The sequence below is a fragment of the Taudactylus pleione genome, unplaced genomic scaffold, assembly GCF_031769625.1.
Source record: "Taudactylus pleione unplaced genomic scaffold, aTauple2 ptg000946l, whole genome shotgun sequence".
NCBI lineage: Eukaryota > Metazoa > Chordata > Amphibia > Anura > Myobatrachidae > Taudactylus > Taudactylus pleione.
In genome coordinates this window covers 1,972,338-1,992,327 of record NW_028285347.1, presented here as the reverse complement: position 1 = coordinate 1,992,327, position 19,990 = coordinate 1,972,338, and the positions used below count along the sequence as shown (strand labels likewise).

The following is a 19,990-nucleotide window of genomic DNA, read 5'->3' as shown; positions in this document are numbered from 1 at the left end:
GAACATATTCGCTTACAACCGCCCCACCTCTTCTAGGTTACAGTAAGCATATATTTGTTACTATACTTTGTCTCTCTATCCTCTTGAGTAGGGTTACTTAACTCAAAACGTATACCTGGTGAAGGTATACTATAGTTTTAGAATCCAGAAGATTACATTGATTCAGAAGTATTTCTTTATTGTCCTGACTGCAGGCAAGGCGTTATAGATAGATACTGGGAGAAAAAAAAATTAAATAAATGACCTTAAATGGAAAACAGCAGAGTAAGATTTTAATTGTTTGACACGTTATAATCGTTGGTAGATAACAGGCTTCTATAACAGACTCCATTTTGTTGTAGTTCAATGGCTCAATAAACATTCCTTTCATACACGATCTTTCAAATAGAACTTGCCCCAATATCTGCCCTTGTAATGAAGGTCGTATGGACTAAGATACTTCCGACAGCCCATCATATTACGTGTGATCAGTCGCTCAAAAGTCCATGGGTTCTGGTTGTTTTTCATTCGCTCTTCCAGCTCCTCTCTGGCCTGTCTCAGAGATTCCCTACTAACGGCCTGTGCTGGGAACGGAAGCTTCTTGGCCACTTGTGTCAGCATCGGCAGCACGTCCTCGAATTCACACCGGCCTCCCACTTCTAGGATAAGCTGGTCGGCTTTAACTGGGGTGACGTAATGGTCCACTGCTCCTTTTCCCCCTCCCATACGCTGACCAAGTCCTTTGCGAGTAATGGGTTTGCTGGGGGCTTCTATTAGCCAGTTGCTGAAGGTTGTTTTGGGGTCAAATTTTCGATTTAACGTCAAACGCATCATTTCAAAGTGACCCCAATGTAAGTAACCCCCTCCTAGAGCCTGCATTGAAATGGAGGAAAAATAAAAATAAAACAAAAAGAAACAGTTCTCAAAATGTCAGTTTATCATCAAAATAGTATGTAGTGTCATTCTGTGACCATAAGAGGTCAGCACAGTTTATCTCATAGTAAAACTGCTGTTTAAAAACTAATAATATTTATAAGCAGAGAATTATTGTAGACATTCTGGGGTAAGAAATAGAATGCGGATTGCAGGCATTAGCTATTCCCAGCCGATGTTTTAAAGAAGCAATCATTTAAAAGGCAAACCCAGACTTTTTTTTTTTCTTTTCTTTTAAATGATTGCTACTATAAAACATCGGGAAGTCTTACGTGGAAGTCGCCAGGGTCTGTATCGCTCAGGCTATTACATTTATCCCCCCCCGGTGTAAGACTTCCACTTTTAAACTCACCTGCCACCAAAGTGACCCCATAATCTACTAAACCCTATTCTTCGTAATGTCAAAAAGTTGGCCTGCCATTATAGCCTGCATCTTAAGCATGTCATCTCAAGCATGGAGTTAGAACAGAGCAGCACAGGAATGCTGCCACTCCACCTTAATTTTCACTCCCCTGAGACTGGGTGCGGGGGCTGTCTCATGCTGCAACCAAATCGAACTCCGCAAACTGCTGGATGCGACCAGACCACACACTCGTGTGAAGGAGACGCTCTGGCCTTTTGCAGATCACTATCATTTTTTTTTTTCATTTCTGATTAAGTTTAACATGGTTTTTAACTTAGAAATGCGGTCGCCCTTTTTTTTTTTTCTTCCACCTGGACATTATACTTCCGCTACTTGCACACCCTGCCAGAGGTAACCTACTCAGTGCGCCCCAGATGTCTGCCTCGGTTGGTTTCTTTCTTGGGCAGGATGAACAAATACGTGGATCTATTCATTCAGTGCATTTCATATATTTCAAATGTTTCAGTCACCCGTAAATATATGTTATGCTGAACTGCATCACTGTTTGCCGCATTTGCTATTCCCCGTTTTTAAAATGTACTTCCACCGCACTGTATGCTATACATCCACTGAAGTGCATCCTCCATGGGCAGGATGTACTTTACATGGATCTATTCCCACAGGGTATATCATACTGCCACACGTGTGTCAGTTTTCCCATATATGCCTTGGGTCCTTGCATGGTTCATCACCCACAGTGCAACCTTAGTAGTGCGCCCATCATGGCTGCCTCAGCTGGTACACTCGTGGATGGGATGAAAATTACATGGACCTGACTATTATGTTGGGGCCCTACTCCTAGCATCAGGACACTGCAACCATCCATTTTGTTTCATCTCTTCTAGGTGTAACCTATTCCACCCAGGGTAATATTACGTAGTGCGCCCAAGATGGCTGCCTCATTTGGTACCTTTGTGGGTGGAATATATAACCCATGGAAGTTATTTCCCAAAATGTCTGCACCAACCCTGCAATATGTTTATTTTGCTCTCTAGGGTTTGGTTGATTTTAATTATCGGTGTGGTTTTCTATTTTTTGCAACACCAAATCCTTGTACAATGTACAATGTTTTTTGAGATCTTTAAAGCGACCTTGGGAGAAAAGAGCTATATAAATAACAAGAGATATGGTAAGAACTTACCTTTGTTATCTCTGTTTCTACGAAGTCCATAGGGTTCACAGGGTTGACCTTGGGGTATAGCTGGATCTGGATCCATGGGCACCACGCAGTTAAAGCTTTAGCTGCTCCCAGGATGCACTTGGGTCCGTCCTCCTCTATACCCCGCCCCCGGCCACAGCACCTCAGTTGGTAAGCAGCCAAGGCCGGAGGAGGAGACTAAACAGAGAGAAGGAAGACTGGAACACACAAGAAACCATACTCACAGAAATGGGAGATGGAAAACCGGTGACCAGCCACACAGCCCATTTGAAGCCAGGTGCGTCAGGGCGGGCGCCCTGTGGACCCTATGGACTTCGTAGAAACAGAGATAACAAAGGTTAAGTTCTTACCATATCTCTTGTTTTCTACTTCAGGGTCCATAGGGGTCCACAGGGTTGACCTTGGGGATGTCCCAAAGCAGTACAACTAAGGGCGGGGACGCTCCTGTGCTGAAAGGAGTACCCGGCGCCCAAAGGATGCATCCTGAGAGGCGAAGGTGTCAAACGCATAGAACCTCAAAAACGTTTGAATTGAAGACCAAGTGGCCGCCTTACACAGCTGAACAGCAGAAGCGCCACGTCTAGCAGCCCAAGAGGGACCCACAGAACGAGTGGAATGAGCCTTAACAGAGGCTGCACAGGTAAGCCCTCCTGTGCATAAGCCTCACAAATAACGGAACGAAGCCAACGGGCTAACGTTTGTTTGTTGGCAGGCCAACCCCTCTTGTGAAAACCAAAGAGGATAAACAAGGAATCAGACTTCCTAACCGAAGCCGTCCGGTCTACATAAATTCTAAGCGCCCGGACCACATCTAAGGAAGTCTCACCAGCTGAAAGATCAGGGGACTGAAAAGCTGGCACAACAAGTTCCTGATTAATATGGAACTTCGAGACCACTTTGGGCAAAAACTCAGGACGAGTGCGGAGCACCGCTCTGTCCTGGTGAAAAATCAGGAAAGGAGGGCGACAGGAAAGCGCCCCCAATTCAGACACCCTCCTGGCCGAAGCAATTGCCAGGAGAAAAACCGTCTTAAATGTCAGCCACTTGAGCTCCACCGCCTCAAGAGGCTCAAACGGAGGACCCTGCAGGACCCGTAGCACCACCGCCAAGTCCCAAGGAGCCACAGGAGGCACAAAGGGAGGCTGAATCCTGAGAACACCTTGGAAAAAGGTGTGAACGTCTGGTAGTATTGCAATCCGCCGTTGAAACCACACGGACAAGGCGGACACATAAACCTTCAGAGATGCAAGGCGTAAGCCGAGATCCAATCCTGACTGAAGAAATTCCAAGATCCTAGAAACTCGGAACACCTGAGGATCATAATGTCTGGACTCACACCACTGAAAGTAAGTGTGCCACACTCTGTGATAAATCCGTGCTGAAGCAGGCTTGCGTGCCCTGAGCATGGTACCAATAACCGAACTGGAGAAGCCCCGAGACCTCAAGACGGCTGTCTCAAGAGCCACGCCATCAAAGACAGCCGACCCAGATCCGGGTAAAGGCAGGGCCCCTGAGACAACAGGTCCCGACGCTGAGGAAGAAGGTACGGAGCGTCGATGGAGAGGCTCCTGAGATCGGAGTACCAAGGACATCTGGGCCACGCCGGAGCTACCAGCACGAGCATGCCGCCGTCCTGCTTGAATTTCCGCAGAACCCGAGGAAGCAGGGATATCGGAGGAAACAGATACGCCAGGTGAAACGTCCATTTCACCGACAGCGCGTCCACCAGACTTGCACCTGCGTCTCTTGTCCTTGACCCGTAAACGGGCAACTTGTGATTGTGACGGGAGGCCATCAAGTCCAGCTCCGGCAGTCCCCACCTGTCCACGAGTAGCTGAAACACCTCTGGGTGAAGCGACCATTCCCCGGGATGCACGTCGTGACGGCTGAGGAAGTCCGCCTCCCAATTGAGGACTCCGGGGATGAAGACCGCCGAGATCGCTGGAATGTGACCCTCCGCCCAAGTCAGGATACGAGACACCTCCGACATCACTGCCTGACTGCGAGTTCCGCCTTGGTGATTGATATACGCCACCGTGGTGGCGTTGTCGGACTGCACCTGTACCGCCCTTCCGTGAAGAGCGGGGCCGGACGACTGCAGGGCCCTGTATACTGCCCGCAGTTCCAGGATGTTGATGGGGAGAAGTGCTTCTTCCGCTGACCAACGACCCTGAAGCGACAAAGAGCCGGTCACTGCCCCCCAACCCCGGAGACTGGCATCCGTTGTGAGCAGGACCCAGTCCGGGATCCAAAATGGGCGCCCCTCTACCAGATGAGCTGTCTGAAGCCACCAAGCCAAAGATAGCCGAACGTCCGGAGACAACACCAGCACCTGAGAGCGGATCCGGTGAGGTAACCCGTTCCATTCTGATAGAATCAGCCCCTGCAGGGGCCGGGAATGGAACTGGGCAAATTCCACCATGTCGAATGTCGACACCATGGACCCCAGAACTCTCATAGCCGAATGGACCGACAGGCGGCAACGGCTCAGGCAACTGCGTATCCGCAGCTGTAGGGAGGCGACCTTCTCCGGAGTCAGGAAGATCCTTTGCTGACGCGAATCCAGCAGGGCTCCCAAATGAACCATCCGCTGTGATGGAATCAGGGAGGACTTTTTCCAATTTATCAACCACCCGTGTGCTTGCAGGTAAGCGATCGTCAGGTGGAGATGTTGAAGCAGTACCTCCGGGAGCTCGCCAGCAACAGGAGGTCGTCCAGGTACGGCAGCAGCCGTACATTCTGGTTCCGAAGATGTGCGGCCATGACCGCCATAATCTTCGTGAACACCCTCGGTGCCGTGGAGAGACCAAAGGGTAGCGCCCGGAACTGATAGTGGTGTTGAAGGATAGCGAACCTCAGATACCGCTGGTGTGACGATGCTATCGGAACATGGAGGTAGGCGTCCTGGATGTCCAGGGACACCCTGTAATCCCCCGGTTCCATCGCCAGAATGATGGAACGTAACGTTCCTGAACTTGGGAACTCTGAGGAATTTGTTCAGAGACTTCAAGTTGAGGATAGGGCGATGAGAACCATTGGGTTTCTGCACCAGAAACAGAGACGAATAATACCCCGTCCCTCGTTGTGATAGAGGAACGGGAAAAATGACCCCTGCTTTCAGCAAGGACTCTATAGCCTCCTGAACCTGCAACGCCTTGGTCTTGTCCTGAGAAGGACTTGTGCAGAAAAACTGGTGGGGTGGTCTGTGCCGAAAAGACAGGGCGTACCCCTGGGAGACCACTTCTCGAACCCAGGCATCCGTGGTGGTATTGTGCCAGCACTGGGCAAATAGAAGAAGTCGGCCTCCCACTCTGAGGTCCCCCAGAGGGAGGCCCGTCCCATCAGGCCGCAGGTTTATCTTCCTGCTTGGAAGAAGGGCGCCGAGCACTCCAGGCTTGCTTCTTGGGTTTAGAGGCCATCTTACTCGCAGACTGTCTCGGGAAGGACTGACCTTTCGCCTTACCCTGAACCCGAAAGGAACGAAAAGCCGAACTCCGAACCTTAGCAGGCAGTGCCGCCGAAGGGAGGAAGGCCGACTTGGATTTAGCCAGGGTGTCCACTATTTTGTCCAAGTCCGGACCAAATAGTAATTCCCCATTGAAAGGTAAGGCCTCCAGACCTTTCTTTGAATCAGAGTCCGCTCTCCAGGACCGCAACCATAAGGATCGGCGGGCAGACACCGCTGCAGCCGATACCCGCGAGGTCAGCAGACTAGCATCTAAAGAAGCTTCTCCAATGTAAGAAGCAGCGTCCCTCATTTGTCCCAACAACGCCCGCTGGACATCCGGAGCGTCGTCCGGGAAGGTATCTTCCAATGCATTGGCCCACCCCTCAATGGCCTTGGCCACCCAGGAGATGGCCATGGACGGTCGGGCCACCGCCCCGGAGAGGGAGTAAATAGACTTTAAGCAAGTCTCAACTTTCCTGTCCGTGGGATCCTTCAGCGAGGATATCGACGGTAATGGTAAGGTGGCGCCCCGAGTTAAACGGGTGACATGGGAATCCACCGCCGGTGGAGTTTCCCATTTTTTACAATGTGCCTCAGGGAAGGGGTAATTAGAAGCCAACCGCTTCTGAGGAAGGAATCTCTTACTGGCGCCTGCCAAGCTACCGCCATATGATCCGTCAACTGATCCGACAGGGGAAACACCGCAGAAGCCACCTTAGTTTTTTTTAAACTGGGAAACTTCGACTTAGGAACCGGTGCCTCATCCTCTATAAGAAGAATAGCTCGCACCGCCCTAACTAGTGCTCGCACATTAATGGACGACTTGGTATCCATTTCCTGGACCGAGGCGTCCGAGTCAGTGTCATCAGGGACCTCCCCATCATCTGAGGAACCCTCTGAGTCCGATACCTGAGCAGCCCGTGTCATGAGTGGGCGTTTTGAAATCCTAGAAGGCATGTCAGTCTGCAACATTGACTGAAAAGCCGAGGAAGCGGCCGCCAAATTTTGCACGGAGTTGGAGAGCACATCCACCCAGGGTGGAGGAGTCACCATAGGGGCCTGAAAAGGTACCACAGGCTGCTGCGGCACAGGGGAAGCCTGTATATACATAGGCAACCCCGCATAGGGACCCACCGACTGAGACCCAGGAGGACTCCGCAATAACTGCGGGACACCCGGGGAATGGGGGATGGTCGGCTGGGGCAACGACCTAGTAGGGAGAGCAGTCGGGACCGACAGACGGTCCGCAATAGACACCAGCACTTGAGAAAACATCGCCCACGGTGGTTCCTGCGCCAGAGAAGGTCTGGATGGGCCAGGAGCCACCTGGCATCGACTACACAGGCCATCCTGTGACAAATCCTCCCTATCTACTCCTGCAGAACAACGTCCGCAGGAGGCCAACACCGGAGCCACTGAGCGCTCAACCTCCTCGTCTGACATGACAGAATATATTATATAGTCAAAAAATATATCTGGCAACAGGGCAGAAGAAAACGCACTCACCGGTGTGCTAAACAACAGCCCACAATACGGCACTGTGTAGCACACAACTGTATGTGACGGACCTCACAAATACGTGATCTATATAAGTGAGGTCAGTAGAAACGCCCCTCCCCCACACACCTGTAGGGCTTGTAGGAGAAGTAAAGGGATAGGTATAAGCTGACAGTAAGCGGAAAATAAGCACAGACAGGCAGCACTAGCAAAAGTCACATACCATGCAGGAAGATATACTCACTGCACCTTTCCACTACAATCAACCTGCCCAGATTCAGTGTCTGGGAGGGCTATAGTGCTGTGTACGCTGTCCTTAATCAGGGGAGAGGTACACAGGGGGACCGGTCCGCGTGCTCCCTGAAGATCTGCGCTGCCACTGTGAGAAAATGGCTGCTGGAGACCTCAGAGGAGGAGTGGCCGAGTAGCTGCAGCTCAGCGACGCCAGACTCCGTGCTGAAAGGCGCGCTGAGCTGAGGGGAGGAGCCGCTAAACAGGGAAGGCTTCCTCCCCTGGCTAGCATATTAACCCCAGGGCTTGCCGGCATCCCGCTTGCCATATATCCCTGGTGGTCTAGTGGTCCCACGGGTTATTCCTCCTCAGAGGGGGAGCCCGCCGCCACCGCTAGCGGCCCCCGGTCTGTCCCCTAGGACCGGGGGCAAAGGACTGCATCTGCAGGCAAAACCCGCGAGCCGTCGCTAATCGGCGACTCGCGGCTTACCTTGTCCCCGGCGACTCCGGCAGCAGTCCAGGGAAGGACCCAGAGTCCGGCTAGTACGGACTCTGGCCTCCCGCCGCGATCCCCAGTGCAGTACTGGCGTCGCGGCGCCAGCGGGGAAGGAGAGCGGCAGCGTGGGCGTCTGCATAGACAGCCCGTCGCTGCCACACTAGAGCCTCTGTTTTAAAATAAAAATCTAACAGGCTCTTTTTTTTTTTTTTTTAATAAAAATAGAAAGCTTTTGGGGGCTGCTCCTGCAGCCCCCCTGCGCAGGTGACCCGACTCCGGCCGGGCACCAACTCAAACTGAGGTGCTGTGGCCGGGGGCGGGGTATAGAGGAGGACGGACCCAAGTGCATCCTGTGAGCAGCTAAAGCTTTAACTGCGTGGTGCCCATGGATCCAGATCCAGCTATACCCCAAGGTCAACCCTGTGGACCCCCTATGGACCCTGAAGTAGAAAAAATTATTATATGCGCCTTCCTTCCCGTCTACCCCATCTGTGTCTCACCCGTTTGTCTGCCCTTCCCCATTAGAACGTAAGCTCTTATAAGCAGGGCCCTCTACCCTCTTGGGCTTCTCCTTACTTTACTTTCATCTACTTCTTACTCCCCACTAGGGCACCTAACACTTGGTTACTTATGTGGGTGTTGTGGTCACTAATGTAGCAATGTATATTATCCATGTCCTTATCCTGCATTCTACTGTATTGTACTGTACTGTAAGTCTTTAGTCACCTAATTGTTTATGTACTTTGTAAGGCAATGCGGAACACTTAAGGCGCCATATAAATAAATGATAATATGTTGCATTCAGGTGAGCAAGATATCAGCAGTTTAATCAATAGAATGTATGAAGTTATATTGTTCCTGACACGGGATTATTTATTGTGGCATGATGCTTTCTTACCAAAATGCCGTAATCTCCCTCCTTGAAGTCCAGTCCCTCTTTTGCAGGACCGCGGATATCTTTTAAGTTCTTTGGGACTTTTACTACTTTAACGAGATCAGGAACTCTATTCATGAAACGCAGTTTTGGTTTCTCCTTCATGCTGAGCCCTGTGGAGACAAAATGAAGCAGGACCTGGCTCAGAAAAAATAAAACACAATTAAACCTGGTGGAACTAGTAGCCTAAAATATTTAATGCACATTTTTTTTTACATAGCAATTATTGAGTTGTTTCATTTAAATTGAAAGTGAACATTGGGGGAGGATTTATCAAACTTTCTAAATAGGACTAGTGCAAGTATTGCCCAAGCAACCGCTGAACTTCTAGCTATCATTTTATAGAGTGTAAACGATAATAGCTAGAAGCTGATTGGTTCCTATGGGAAACGTCTTCACTTGACCTATTTAGAAGGTTTAATACATGTCTCTCACAGGGCTTAATACAACAGCAGACCAATAGTGTAACTGCACATGCCGTTCTTAGGACCCAGGGGGTGCTTAAAGCTGGGTACACACTATCCAATCCGTCTAAAGATATATCTATCTGAAGCAGACTGGAGAGCTATATTGTGTAGATTGCGTAGTTTTCGCCCAGATCATTTGTGCCCTTGGGTCTATCATCGCAGCACAGCAAATGGGACGATTCGATGAATGATGCAATGCTGCTAAATGATGAGAGGGACACACACACACACACACACAGTTATTACAATTAAAATAAGACAGAAGACATTTGAAGATCTTAGTTTTCGACAGGGAAACGACAAACTTTGAAGCTAACTAAGGTCACTAGACCTCTTCTTTACTAACATATTTTGTGGGAGTGCCACCATTATCCACTATCTATATATGACACTTAAGGTGCCCATCCACTAGACGATTAAGTTGAGCGATTGAACGATAACGATCCTTCATAAGTCGTTTGCAAAAATTCCTAGAACAACCAGCGATGCACGTGCCCCCTGGTCGTTTATACATCCTGGACAATCTGACGATAACGTCAGGTTTAGCATGTTTGCCGATGATTGATGAGCCTGCACTGAACGACTGCTCGTTCAGTGCAGGCACATCACAGACTGACAAAGGACTGCACGATTACAATGTCATAATCGTGCAGTCGTTTTCATGTCTGCTAGTGGATGGGCACCTTTAATGTGAAGCACTCTCCACATCTGATAAGTAGCTTGCCAGGGTGCTTCTCAATTTATTTGTAATAATACAAATGTAAATGGATGACAGTCAGGGACTAACACATCACAATAAATCAGTCACAGCAGTTTAAATCCAACGTTTCATGTTTAGAATACATTTCTCCAGTGATTATAGACATGAAACGTTAGATTTAAACTGCTGTGGCTGTGATTTATTATGTTGCGTTAGACTTGGAGTGTGAGAGTGCTCTATATCTAATCCCACATGGCCGCAATCAATCAATGTGATTGCGGTAATGTGGGATTAGATTTTTGTGCTTTTGAATCTGCTAGATACAGATAATACAGCTCCACGTAATAAGAAGTGGGTAAGTCATTCAGGTGAAGAGGAGAAGTGGACACTACTTACGACTTTGTTACCGCAGCTTGGAAATTTGTCAAGATATATGCCTAGTGTTCCCGCTAGGCTGTTTTAGAGGGGAACAGCACCCTGCCTGATTTCTAAAGGGCAGAATGCGCCCTGCCCCTCTTAGCGGCACCCCGTTAAATCAGTCTGCTGGTGCCGTCCACAGCGTCCAGTTTGTGGTGAACACAGCGTTGCAGCGATCACATTCGGTCTATTCACTGAGATACAGTAGGAGCACTTGGGGGCAGCCTGGCATGTCCGTAAGTGCCGGGCACACCCCCAAAAGTGAGGAAAAGGGGGTGCGTCTTACATACACAACCCCCTTTAGGGTGCGCGCAGGAGTGCCCCTTTCAAGGTCCGGTACCCTGCCCAGTGCCGGATCTAGAATGAACACTATGTGCCTCCATAGTCTAATTACCAGCACACACACAGCAACAATACTAAGATGTTTTAAAAGGTAAACACCAGTCAAATAAGGCTTAAAAGCACCTCTCCTAAGTAGCAGCCAGTCATCTGAGAATTGCATGCTGTGTAACATTAAAAGCAAAACAAGAAAAAAATTCAAACGGCTGCCAAAAGCTACATAGGAAGTGACTGCAGCCATCTAATTATTCTACACAACTACCATAGTCCCTCTTTATGTATTTTGTTTTTGTAACATAGGTGGTATATTTACTAAAGTGCGGGTTTTTAGAAGTGCAGATGTTGCCCATAGCAATCAATCAGATTCTAGCCATTATCTTCTAGAAGGTGCTAGTTAAATGTTAAGTAGAATCTAATTGGTTGCTATGGGAAACATCACTTTTAAAACTCACTTCTAAAATCTCTCACTTTAGTAAATTTACCCCCTAGTGTCTAAACTACAGGAACGCCCAAACATTTATTTGTACCTGGAAACTTGGTGAAACTCTGCAGCAGCAAAGAAGGAGAATAGGGAACGGATGGATACACAGTGCTAAAATGTCAGCCCGCTCTAGACTGTATGACTGTGGCATTATACGATCAGGGTCTGGCTAGGAGTTTAGCACTGTGCTTTGGATCCATCCTCCCACTTAGTGCCCCGTAAATTACCCAACAAGGGGTTGTTCACCCTTCCTCTCTGTGTCTCCTGCATAACAATTGGGAAGAAGGAACTCACACAATCTACAGCTACTTAAAATAAAGCAGAGCACCCTGTCATGGCTGAGACCCCGACCATACTGCTTGCCAACTCCCGTGTAATCTGTCCAACACAAAACAAGATCTGTGTACGCACAATATTCCCTGTATGACAAAATAATAGCTATTATTGTGACTTCCAAGGATGGACACTGGGTACATGACCTGAAAAAAGAACTGGAATTTATTTTATTGCTCCACTGTCTCACCTCGAAAATCTGGGAGGGGTTCATATGTCCTTAGTCCTGCTGCCATCGCTTTCTGCGTGTCTGACATACACCCTGTAGAGGAAGGAAAGGACAATGACAGAATGATTAATGATTTCAGTACAGACCGGCACAATCATTTACTATAACAAAAAACTAATAGAGTTAAAAAACATTTCTTAGTGAGGCTTAATCCACAAAGGTGTCAACAACATGTGCCCTGAAGCTGGCCAAAGCATTGGTACACACTGCTTGACAGTTCTGTGAATTAAACCTCACTTTTAAGACATGAGACCAGATGGAAAGGGTACATACATGTAAATATGCTACATATCTATATAATAAAAGCTGAAGGCTTGTTGAATGTTAGTGAATTGACTTTATTACAGAATGCCTGGAATTACATGTTTTGCTTTCTTAGGGCCATATTCAATTAGGGAGCGAAAAGTCCATGCTGGTCTTCTCGCTCCACATCGGAGCTTTTCTGGGGCCCGCTTTATCCCCGTATTCAATTTATGATGGGCGAAAACGGGACCCGGCGAAATTGTGTTTACGAAAAAAAAAAATGGGAATTTTCGGGAAATGTGCCTGGGACCCCCCCTAAAGTTGCCCAGACATGGGAGGATCACTATGGGTACCCCCGTTTTTGCCTGCTGAAGGAAGTCGGGGTTTGTAATAGCCGCGACAGGTGCATATTTGCGGCTATGAAGAAGTGGTGAAGAATAGCACTTAGATTTTGGGGGGGGGAATTAACTATAACAAGTCCTATCAAATTCTGGGTACATGAAAATGGGGTAAGCATATTTTTAAAGTACCTAAAGTTATTTTTTAAAATTCTGCAAAACTAAACCTGCCGCTAACACCCACATTCTTTTAAACACCTGCCGCATACTTGGGAACCCCCCCGAATTAATTTTGTTATTTAAAAACGTGTTCCCCATTTTTATTTTCTTTAAACCCCAAAATTAAAGTTCATTTTTTGGGGTGTCCCGAATTTTTTTTTTCCTCACAGTTTATTTTTAAATGACATTCCCAGGGGTGCAGGCTATTTTTTTTAAGCCTGCACCCCTAAACCCCAATTCTGCACTTTTTTTCGCCACCTATTTCACTGGTGAAAAGTTATCCGCCTTTCCAAACTTCGTAAAATCTTTGAAATTGAATAGGGAGATAATTGAAATAGGGGAAAATTAATTATCGCCGATTCCGACTTTTCGCAGCCTAATTGAATATGGCCCTTAAGGATCTTTTGCTGTAATCTACCAATGAGCTCCTTGTGCCTTGATGGGCTTCTCATAGCCAAAGACCTTTAGTTTCCTGGTTTGCATGTGACCAACATTTTTAATTAATGTTTGACCTTTTAACCACATGCCTTCATCCTATATGTTTTTAGCTATGTATTAATATAATCAATTATTTAACTTAGTAATACAAAGGCGCACGTACTGATCAGGGTCGTAACTAGGGTAGTGCGGCCTACGCCATGGCACAGGGCACCGCAGGGCAGGAGACGCTGTTTGGACCTGTCAATTTTATATTTATTATCATTCTCACTTGCAGCTGCCTCTTATTTTATCCCCAGCAGCTCCTGGCCTCCCCTATTTCTTCCCTGGCCTTTCCCCATGAGGCCATGCCTCATTTTGGATGCATTATGTACCTATTTGAAAAATATAGGGGGGGCGCCAATGCTCTTTCTGGCACATGGCACCAGAAAGTCATTACACCTCTGTTGCTGATTATATGGGCACCCCTCAAAACACATGCTCTAGCTTCCTCATGCCAGAAAGTTACCTTGAAGGAGAGGGAACAGGTAGGCATATACCTCTTTTCAAGCAGGCATGAAATTCCCAATAGAGCAAGGTGGGCATCGTGCAGGTGGAGGAGCTGGTATATTTAGTGATTAGATCAGTGAAGGAGGCAGCACTTGTCTGAATAGTGCGGTGAATCAGGACAGTGACCGATGGTACAGGCACAATGGAGAATCACAGGTGGCACAATAAAGGAGCATAGAATTTGTAACTGCCTGTTAATTAACAATGAACATATATCAATGTATAATTAAATTCCTACATTGGTAGAAGGACATGTACAAGCGAATTACCATAACCATTTTGGAGGAGGTGGAACCCCCATTAAAAAACCTGACTGTCCCATAGTCAGCACAGAATAGGAAAAACACGAAGATATACTAGAGCTACACCTAATTCTGATTTAGGCCGTATTCAATTTGAGGCGAAAAGTCCATTGCCGGACTTCGCCAGTAATTGGAGGTTTTGCAGGCGAAAAAGCATAGTGCGTATCCCTGTATTCAGTTTGTAACCGGCGAAACTGAAATCAGCCTGACATCCCCCAAAAGATGCTCTGACATGGGGGGGATCACTCTGGATACCCCCAAATAGCCCTGCTGAAGGTATTTGGGGTTTTTAAATGGTCTCAATCAGAGCTATATAGTGTTTTTTAGAAGGTGGTGAAGAATAGCATTTAGGAGGGGGGTTTTTTTGCAAAATAAGTAGTCCCATCAAATTTGGGGTACATGATAATGGCTGCTAGCATATTTTAAAGTTGCTAATATGAAGGTTTAAAAAAACGTGAAAAATCCACCTGCCGCAACTACCTGAAATCAAAAACACACCTGGGGCATACTTGGGGACCCCCACTGAGTCTATTTTGCAAGTTTAAAATATTGTCCCCCAACTTTGTTTTTTTTTCACTCCCCCCAAAATTACTTTTTTGGGGTCTCCTAAGTTAATTTTTTTTTTAAAAAATTTTTGACACAGATTACCTTTAGGGGACTGTCCAAGGTGTGCAGGGTGATTTTTGGAAGTCTGCACCCCAAAACCCCAATCCTGCACTTTTTCTCACCACCTATTCAATGGGGATACTTTTTCGCCAGGTGTGACGCATTGACTTATCGCACCGGCAAAAAGTCGGCCAAATTGAATACGGGGATAAGTGGAATCGGCGAAAGTTACGTCATCGGCGAAAAAAGTTTCATCGAAAATGGCTTTTCGCTCCAAATTGAATACGGCTAGCCTCCAAATATAGAAAATACCATCAGGGACAAAAGAGAGGGGAAGCTAATATACAGGATGACAGTTCTATATGTCTCCACTTAGGAAGCCATTTTGACACAGTATGCGCCGTAGACTTTAGGTAACACTGGTCTACAAGCAAATGGCCGCTACCCTACACTTATGTACAGTACACCGCTCTCAAAATGCAGCTATGTGTCTTGTAACCACAAGTGAGCGGTGCGCCCGTGTTCCCCATGCCCACAAGCAGAAGCACATAGATAGGAAGATGGCCGGTAGTCATCACCTGTCAGGAAAACGCGGCGGAACCCCGTCAGACGACTCCATTGCGGCAGCAGCGCCATCATAGGTCACACAGAACAGAACGCTTAAGAAAGCAAGCAGAGGAGGAAGGACCTTTCGACGTCAGGTGGTGGGCGGACCTGAGGGTGGGGCCAAAGGCGTGGCCTCAGATCGCCTTTGCCGGAAAGACCGGCTTTTTGACGTCAAGTGGTGGGCGGGGCCAAAAGCAGTGGCGGCCGGGACTCGGGAGTCTGAGTGACGGAGCGGTTGTGGTTCTGAGCTGCATGACTAGTGGTCAGGTGGAAGCGGGACTCCAGCGGGGATGTATGCTGCGGTAGCAGTAGTAGGACCCAAGAGGGGAGGATGCGGCCAGTGGCTCTCTAGCTGGCTGATAGTAAGGCGCTAGGGCTGCCTGGCATTGGGGTGGAGGGGTGCTAGGGCTGGCAAGGGGGTAAAGGGGTACTATATCTGCCTGGCAGTAAGGTGGAGGGCTGGCAAGGGGGTAGAGGGGTACTATGTGGAGGGGTGCTAGCTAGGGCTGGCAAGGGGGTAGAAGGGTACTATATCTGCCTGGCAGTAAGGTGGAGGGCTGGCAAGGGGGTAGAGGGGTACTATGTGGAGGGGTGCTAGCTAGGGCTGGCAAGGGGGTAGAAGGGTACTATATCTGCATGGCAGTAGGGTGGAGGGGTGCTAGGGCTGGCAAGCATATACACATTGCGACTAAGGGTAACTATTCCCACTCCCAGTAATCACATGCACTGTGGGTGGATGGCAATTGTGCCCAGTAGGCATATGCACTGGATGTGGGGTAAATGTAACCAGAAGATGGTCCCAGTAAGCCAGGGCTTGACAAATTTTACTAAAACCTGATTGCTTGCGTACATCTCAGATCTTTTGGGGTCTGCGCAGGTGAAGAACGGGTCCTGCGATCTAGCTCGCAGATCCCCCAAGCGTTTGGAGTGTGGAGTGGGGGCGTGCCTGGACAGCAAACCTGGAAATGGGGGCTCGTCACCCACCCCCATTTTCTTGGAGTGACGAGGCCAGGGTCTGCATTGGTGGATGCAGATTTCCTGGCTTTGCAAGCTGCCAGGAAACGGCCAGGCTAAGTAAGCTACTGCTTACGCACTGGCCAAAGAGGAAACCATTGCAACGAATGGTTGCGATGGTGATCCGAGAATGCTGCACTTTGATCTTAGATGCAGCAAGGAGGTGTCTTAATTCCTTGTGGCTGTGCAATACTGTCCATCTCTGAAACAGTCTCTGCCTTTTTGGTTTCCCTTTCCTTATTTTCCATTACGAGTGTTCCGTGCTAGAGTCATGCATTTTTCTTTCTTTCTTTTCTCCAAAAAGTGTTGTCTTGGTTCTCTGGACATTTTCAGTGGTTTTCAGATCTGTGTTTGTATGGCAGAGAATTTGCTAAATTAATGACCTGTTATTTCTATATAATGTCCACAAAAGAGATGGACTAGCTTCCATACATACCATAGGCAGGTGTATTCCTTTATACAAGCAAATAAATTTAGGTAAAAGGTAAATGCGCCCTAAGCTGCTTATAACACTAAGTGATAAAATGGTATCGCCTAATACCAAGAAAATTAAAGTGAAATATAAGAAATCACCACCAGGTCCAACAGGCGCTGTTATGTGATTGTAGCCAATAAGGCAGTCTATTTCCAAATGAATGAAAAAAGGTGAGTGTTCACTATCCTCCAAATATTTATTCTTTAATCCTGGAGGGTCACCTTCCTCAAATGTGCATGTGGGAAGAAAAAAGGGAAAGACTCCTAATAGTGTAACTCTGTTAGTTTAAATTTCTACACATTCATCAAACACCAAACATTATGGATAATGCAGAAATGGACACTCACCAGACAATATGGTCTACGTCATTTAGGGGCCCATTTATCAAAGATCATTTGAGGTAAATTCCCCGAAAACACCTGTTTTCGGGGGTTTACCTCAAATACTTAGTATCCCCCAAATGTATGAAGGAGGGACCGCAGCAGGTATCTCCAATACCTGCTGCGATCCCTCCATTGCCGCCGGCAGCCGCCTCCCCCATAGGTTTCTATGGGGGATGCGATGCTGCCAAATGTATCAATATTGGGAATGCTTTGCATTCCCGATATTGACCCCAGCAGCTAACGCCATCTGCAGATAGCGTTAGCCGCTGTGTCCTATGGGCACTTACCGCATTTGAGCCGGCGGAGGGATCTTCCAGATCCCTCCGCCGGCAATGGGTGCCGCTCATGTGCAGTCCGCGGGACTGCGCATGCGCAGTAGCCCGGAATGCGCTCCGGCCACATCGCAGGGACGGGCTCTTTTCGGAGCCCGTCTCCGTGCATGTGCCGGGTCATACATTCGGCCGGTATGATCGCATTTTGCAATGCGATCATGGGCGATACTGCATGCCCTGATCGCATTGCAAAATGCGATCCTTAATAAATGGGCCCCTTAGAGGTAGACAATAAGGCAAGATAAACAGATGATTAATCCCTTCTAAATGTAATCGTCTTAAATCCTGGGAAACACGTTCCACAGTTGCACATATAAAAAGAGAAGTAGAAGCACCTTATAGTGTAACACTGTTTTATTCACTTAAGAACTTCATACAAACATTAAAAAAACAAATATATGGGAAGATACAGAATGGACACTCACCAGATGGTGTAGTCTACATAATATTGAGGTAGACAATAAAGCAAGGTAACAAACAGGGTTACAGCACATTCTACTCGACGTTGCGCTTCTGCTGAACAATTGTGCAAGGTGGCTACATGGTCTTCCATCCACACCTTTCTCAGGGTCTACGCCTTTGATACTTTTGCCTCTCAGGATGCTTCCGTTGGGTGTCTGATTCTCCTTTATGCTCAGGAGCGTCCCCACCCTTAAGGGAAACAGCTTTGGGACATCCCCATGGTGTCCCTATGGACCCTGAAGAAGAAAATAAGAGATATGGTAGACTTACCTTTGTTAACTTTTTCTTCAAGGTCCACAGGGTTCTGAAGCACTTGGCTTCATTAGGTATTTTCTACTGCAGGGTCCATAGGGTATCCACAGGATACCTTGGGTATAGGCGATGGCGGCAGACATCCAGGCACTACAGAGTTAAATTTTCAGCCTCCCAGGATGCACTGGGGTCCCTCTCCTATACCCCGCCCCCGAGCCTCAGGCCACTCAGCTTTCGTCGGTGCCTGGCCGGACCAGTCGCACTGTACAGAGGGGGTCTTTTCAAGGCCCCTGAAGATTTCTTCGCAGCTGTGGCTGCACAACTAGAGTGCTCCAGCATAGGACAGTCAGTATTGACGTCCATGCTGTCACTCCTACACCCCACCGGTACCAGAACGCCGGTACCGATCCGGGGATGCTGGTTGGTAGCTGGGGTCACAGCTAGCGGTGACCCCGGCTACCTGGACTGTTGCCGGATGCCACGGGGGACAAGGTAAGCAGCGGGGTCCCGCGATGGGCACCCGCCGGTAACAGTCCTTTTTGGTCCCCAGGCAGGGGGCTCCCTGGGGACCGGCTGCGCGTGGGGCCAGGTACTGATCCTGCGCCTTCCACTAGACCACCAGGGACAGCGGATCGCAGCATGTGCGGTACAGCGCGGCGTCCCAGGGGTTAATAGCAGGCCAGGGGAGAACGCATTCCCTGTCTCACAGCCGGCGTCTCCCCCACTGCACAGTGCCATTCCACAGCGGTCTGAGCGGGCTGTGTCAGCGCTCCTCCCCCGAACCCGCCTCCTATCTGCTCCTCGGCCATTTTCTCACTACATGTGCTGGCAATGACAAACGCTGCTGGAAGCTGTTACAGGTGCCATTGCGGTCCGGGTCCCCCGCATACCTCTCCTTCAATTAAGGTCAGTGTATGCAGCACTGTTTCCTACCAGGCTCTGGTCTGTGTAGTTGATCGCAGTGCTTGTAAGCAGGATATTATCTGTGCATTGTATGTGACTTAAATGTAGCGCTGTTTGCCTGTACTATTTCTGACTGGCAGCCTTTTTCCTATCCCTGTTCTTCTGCTTCAGCCCTTGCGGTGCGGTGTTGCAGGGTGTTTATTACCTCACAGTAAACGTGGTTTTTCTGTGTGGGAGGTCACATACGCTCCGTTCACACTCCTCAGGTCTAAAAGTGAACGAGGATATCCTCTTCCAGCTATAATGTACTGATATCATGTGCAGTTAGCGGAGGGATATGTAGACGCTGAGGGTTTATGGAGGGCATGTTGTATTATATATCACGCCCCATTTCTGTCACTGTGCCTGCACAAAAAGAGGACCGCCCTCGGCTGGCTAAGATGCTTAGAGCCCTTGTGGGTAACGCCCCCTGCATTTCCCAATAGGGGTTATCGCAGCGAGTGGTGGTCTCATCACATGCAGGGGTCCCTGGACAGTTGATGGTACCCCAGTGTATCCTGTTTTTCGCCCCCCCAGGTCTCGCAGGAGCCTGTGTGGGTGAATTTATTGTCCAAATGGTATAGCACCTGATGGACGTTTTACAAGGGGAGTCACCATTTCGGCCTTCTAAACGGCCTTTCGGGTTTCAGACGGGTAAAGACATGACGTCTGATGACGGTGACATTATTGACTTTTTCAGACACAAGCCCCTTAGTGCAAAGGAGGCGTAGTCTGGGTCTAAAGTCTATATACCTGGCCTTATACAGGCAGTCCGTGCGGCTT

General features: G+C 48.4%; 1 protein-coding gene across 1 annotated transcript; it reads right to left on the bottom strand.

Annotated features, from left to right (window-relative positions):
• Positions 1-252: 252 nt before the first annotated feature.
• LOC148473251 (large ribosomal subunit protein uL16m-like) lies at positions 253-15,466 on the bottom strand. The gene is made up of 4 exons (XM_088459903.1): positions 15,320-15,466; positions 12,008-12,079; positions 9,045-9,193; positions 253-852 (listed from the first exon to the last, which is right to left on the bottom strand). The coding sequence occupies exons 1-4, from the start codon at positions 15,378-15,380 to the stop codon at positions 367-369; spliced, it is 768 nt and encodes a 255-aa protein (XP_088316029.1). The 5' UTR covers positions 15,381-15,466; the 3' UTR covers positions 253-366.
• Between the last annotated feature and the right edge of the window lie 4,524 nt (positions 15,467-19,990).

What these genes read in the sequence shown, in the direction of transcription:
- LOC148473251 (XM_088459903.1), bottom strand. Translation starts at nt 15,380, where the DNA reads ATGATGGCGCTGCTGCCGCAATGGAGTCGTCTGACGGGGTTCCGCCGC. An exon ending in CCGCCGCGTTTTCCTGACAG is followed by an intron (nt 12,080 to 15,319) that starts GTGATGACTACC and finishes CTTCCTCTACAG; the next exon opens with GGTGTATGTCAGACACGCAG. An exon ending in ACCCCTCCCAGATTTTCGAG is followed by an intron (nt 9,194 to 12,007) that starts GTGAGACAGTGG and finishes TTGTCTCCACAG; the next exon opens with GGCTCAGCATGAAGGAGAAA.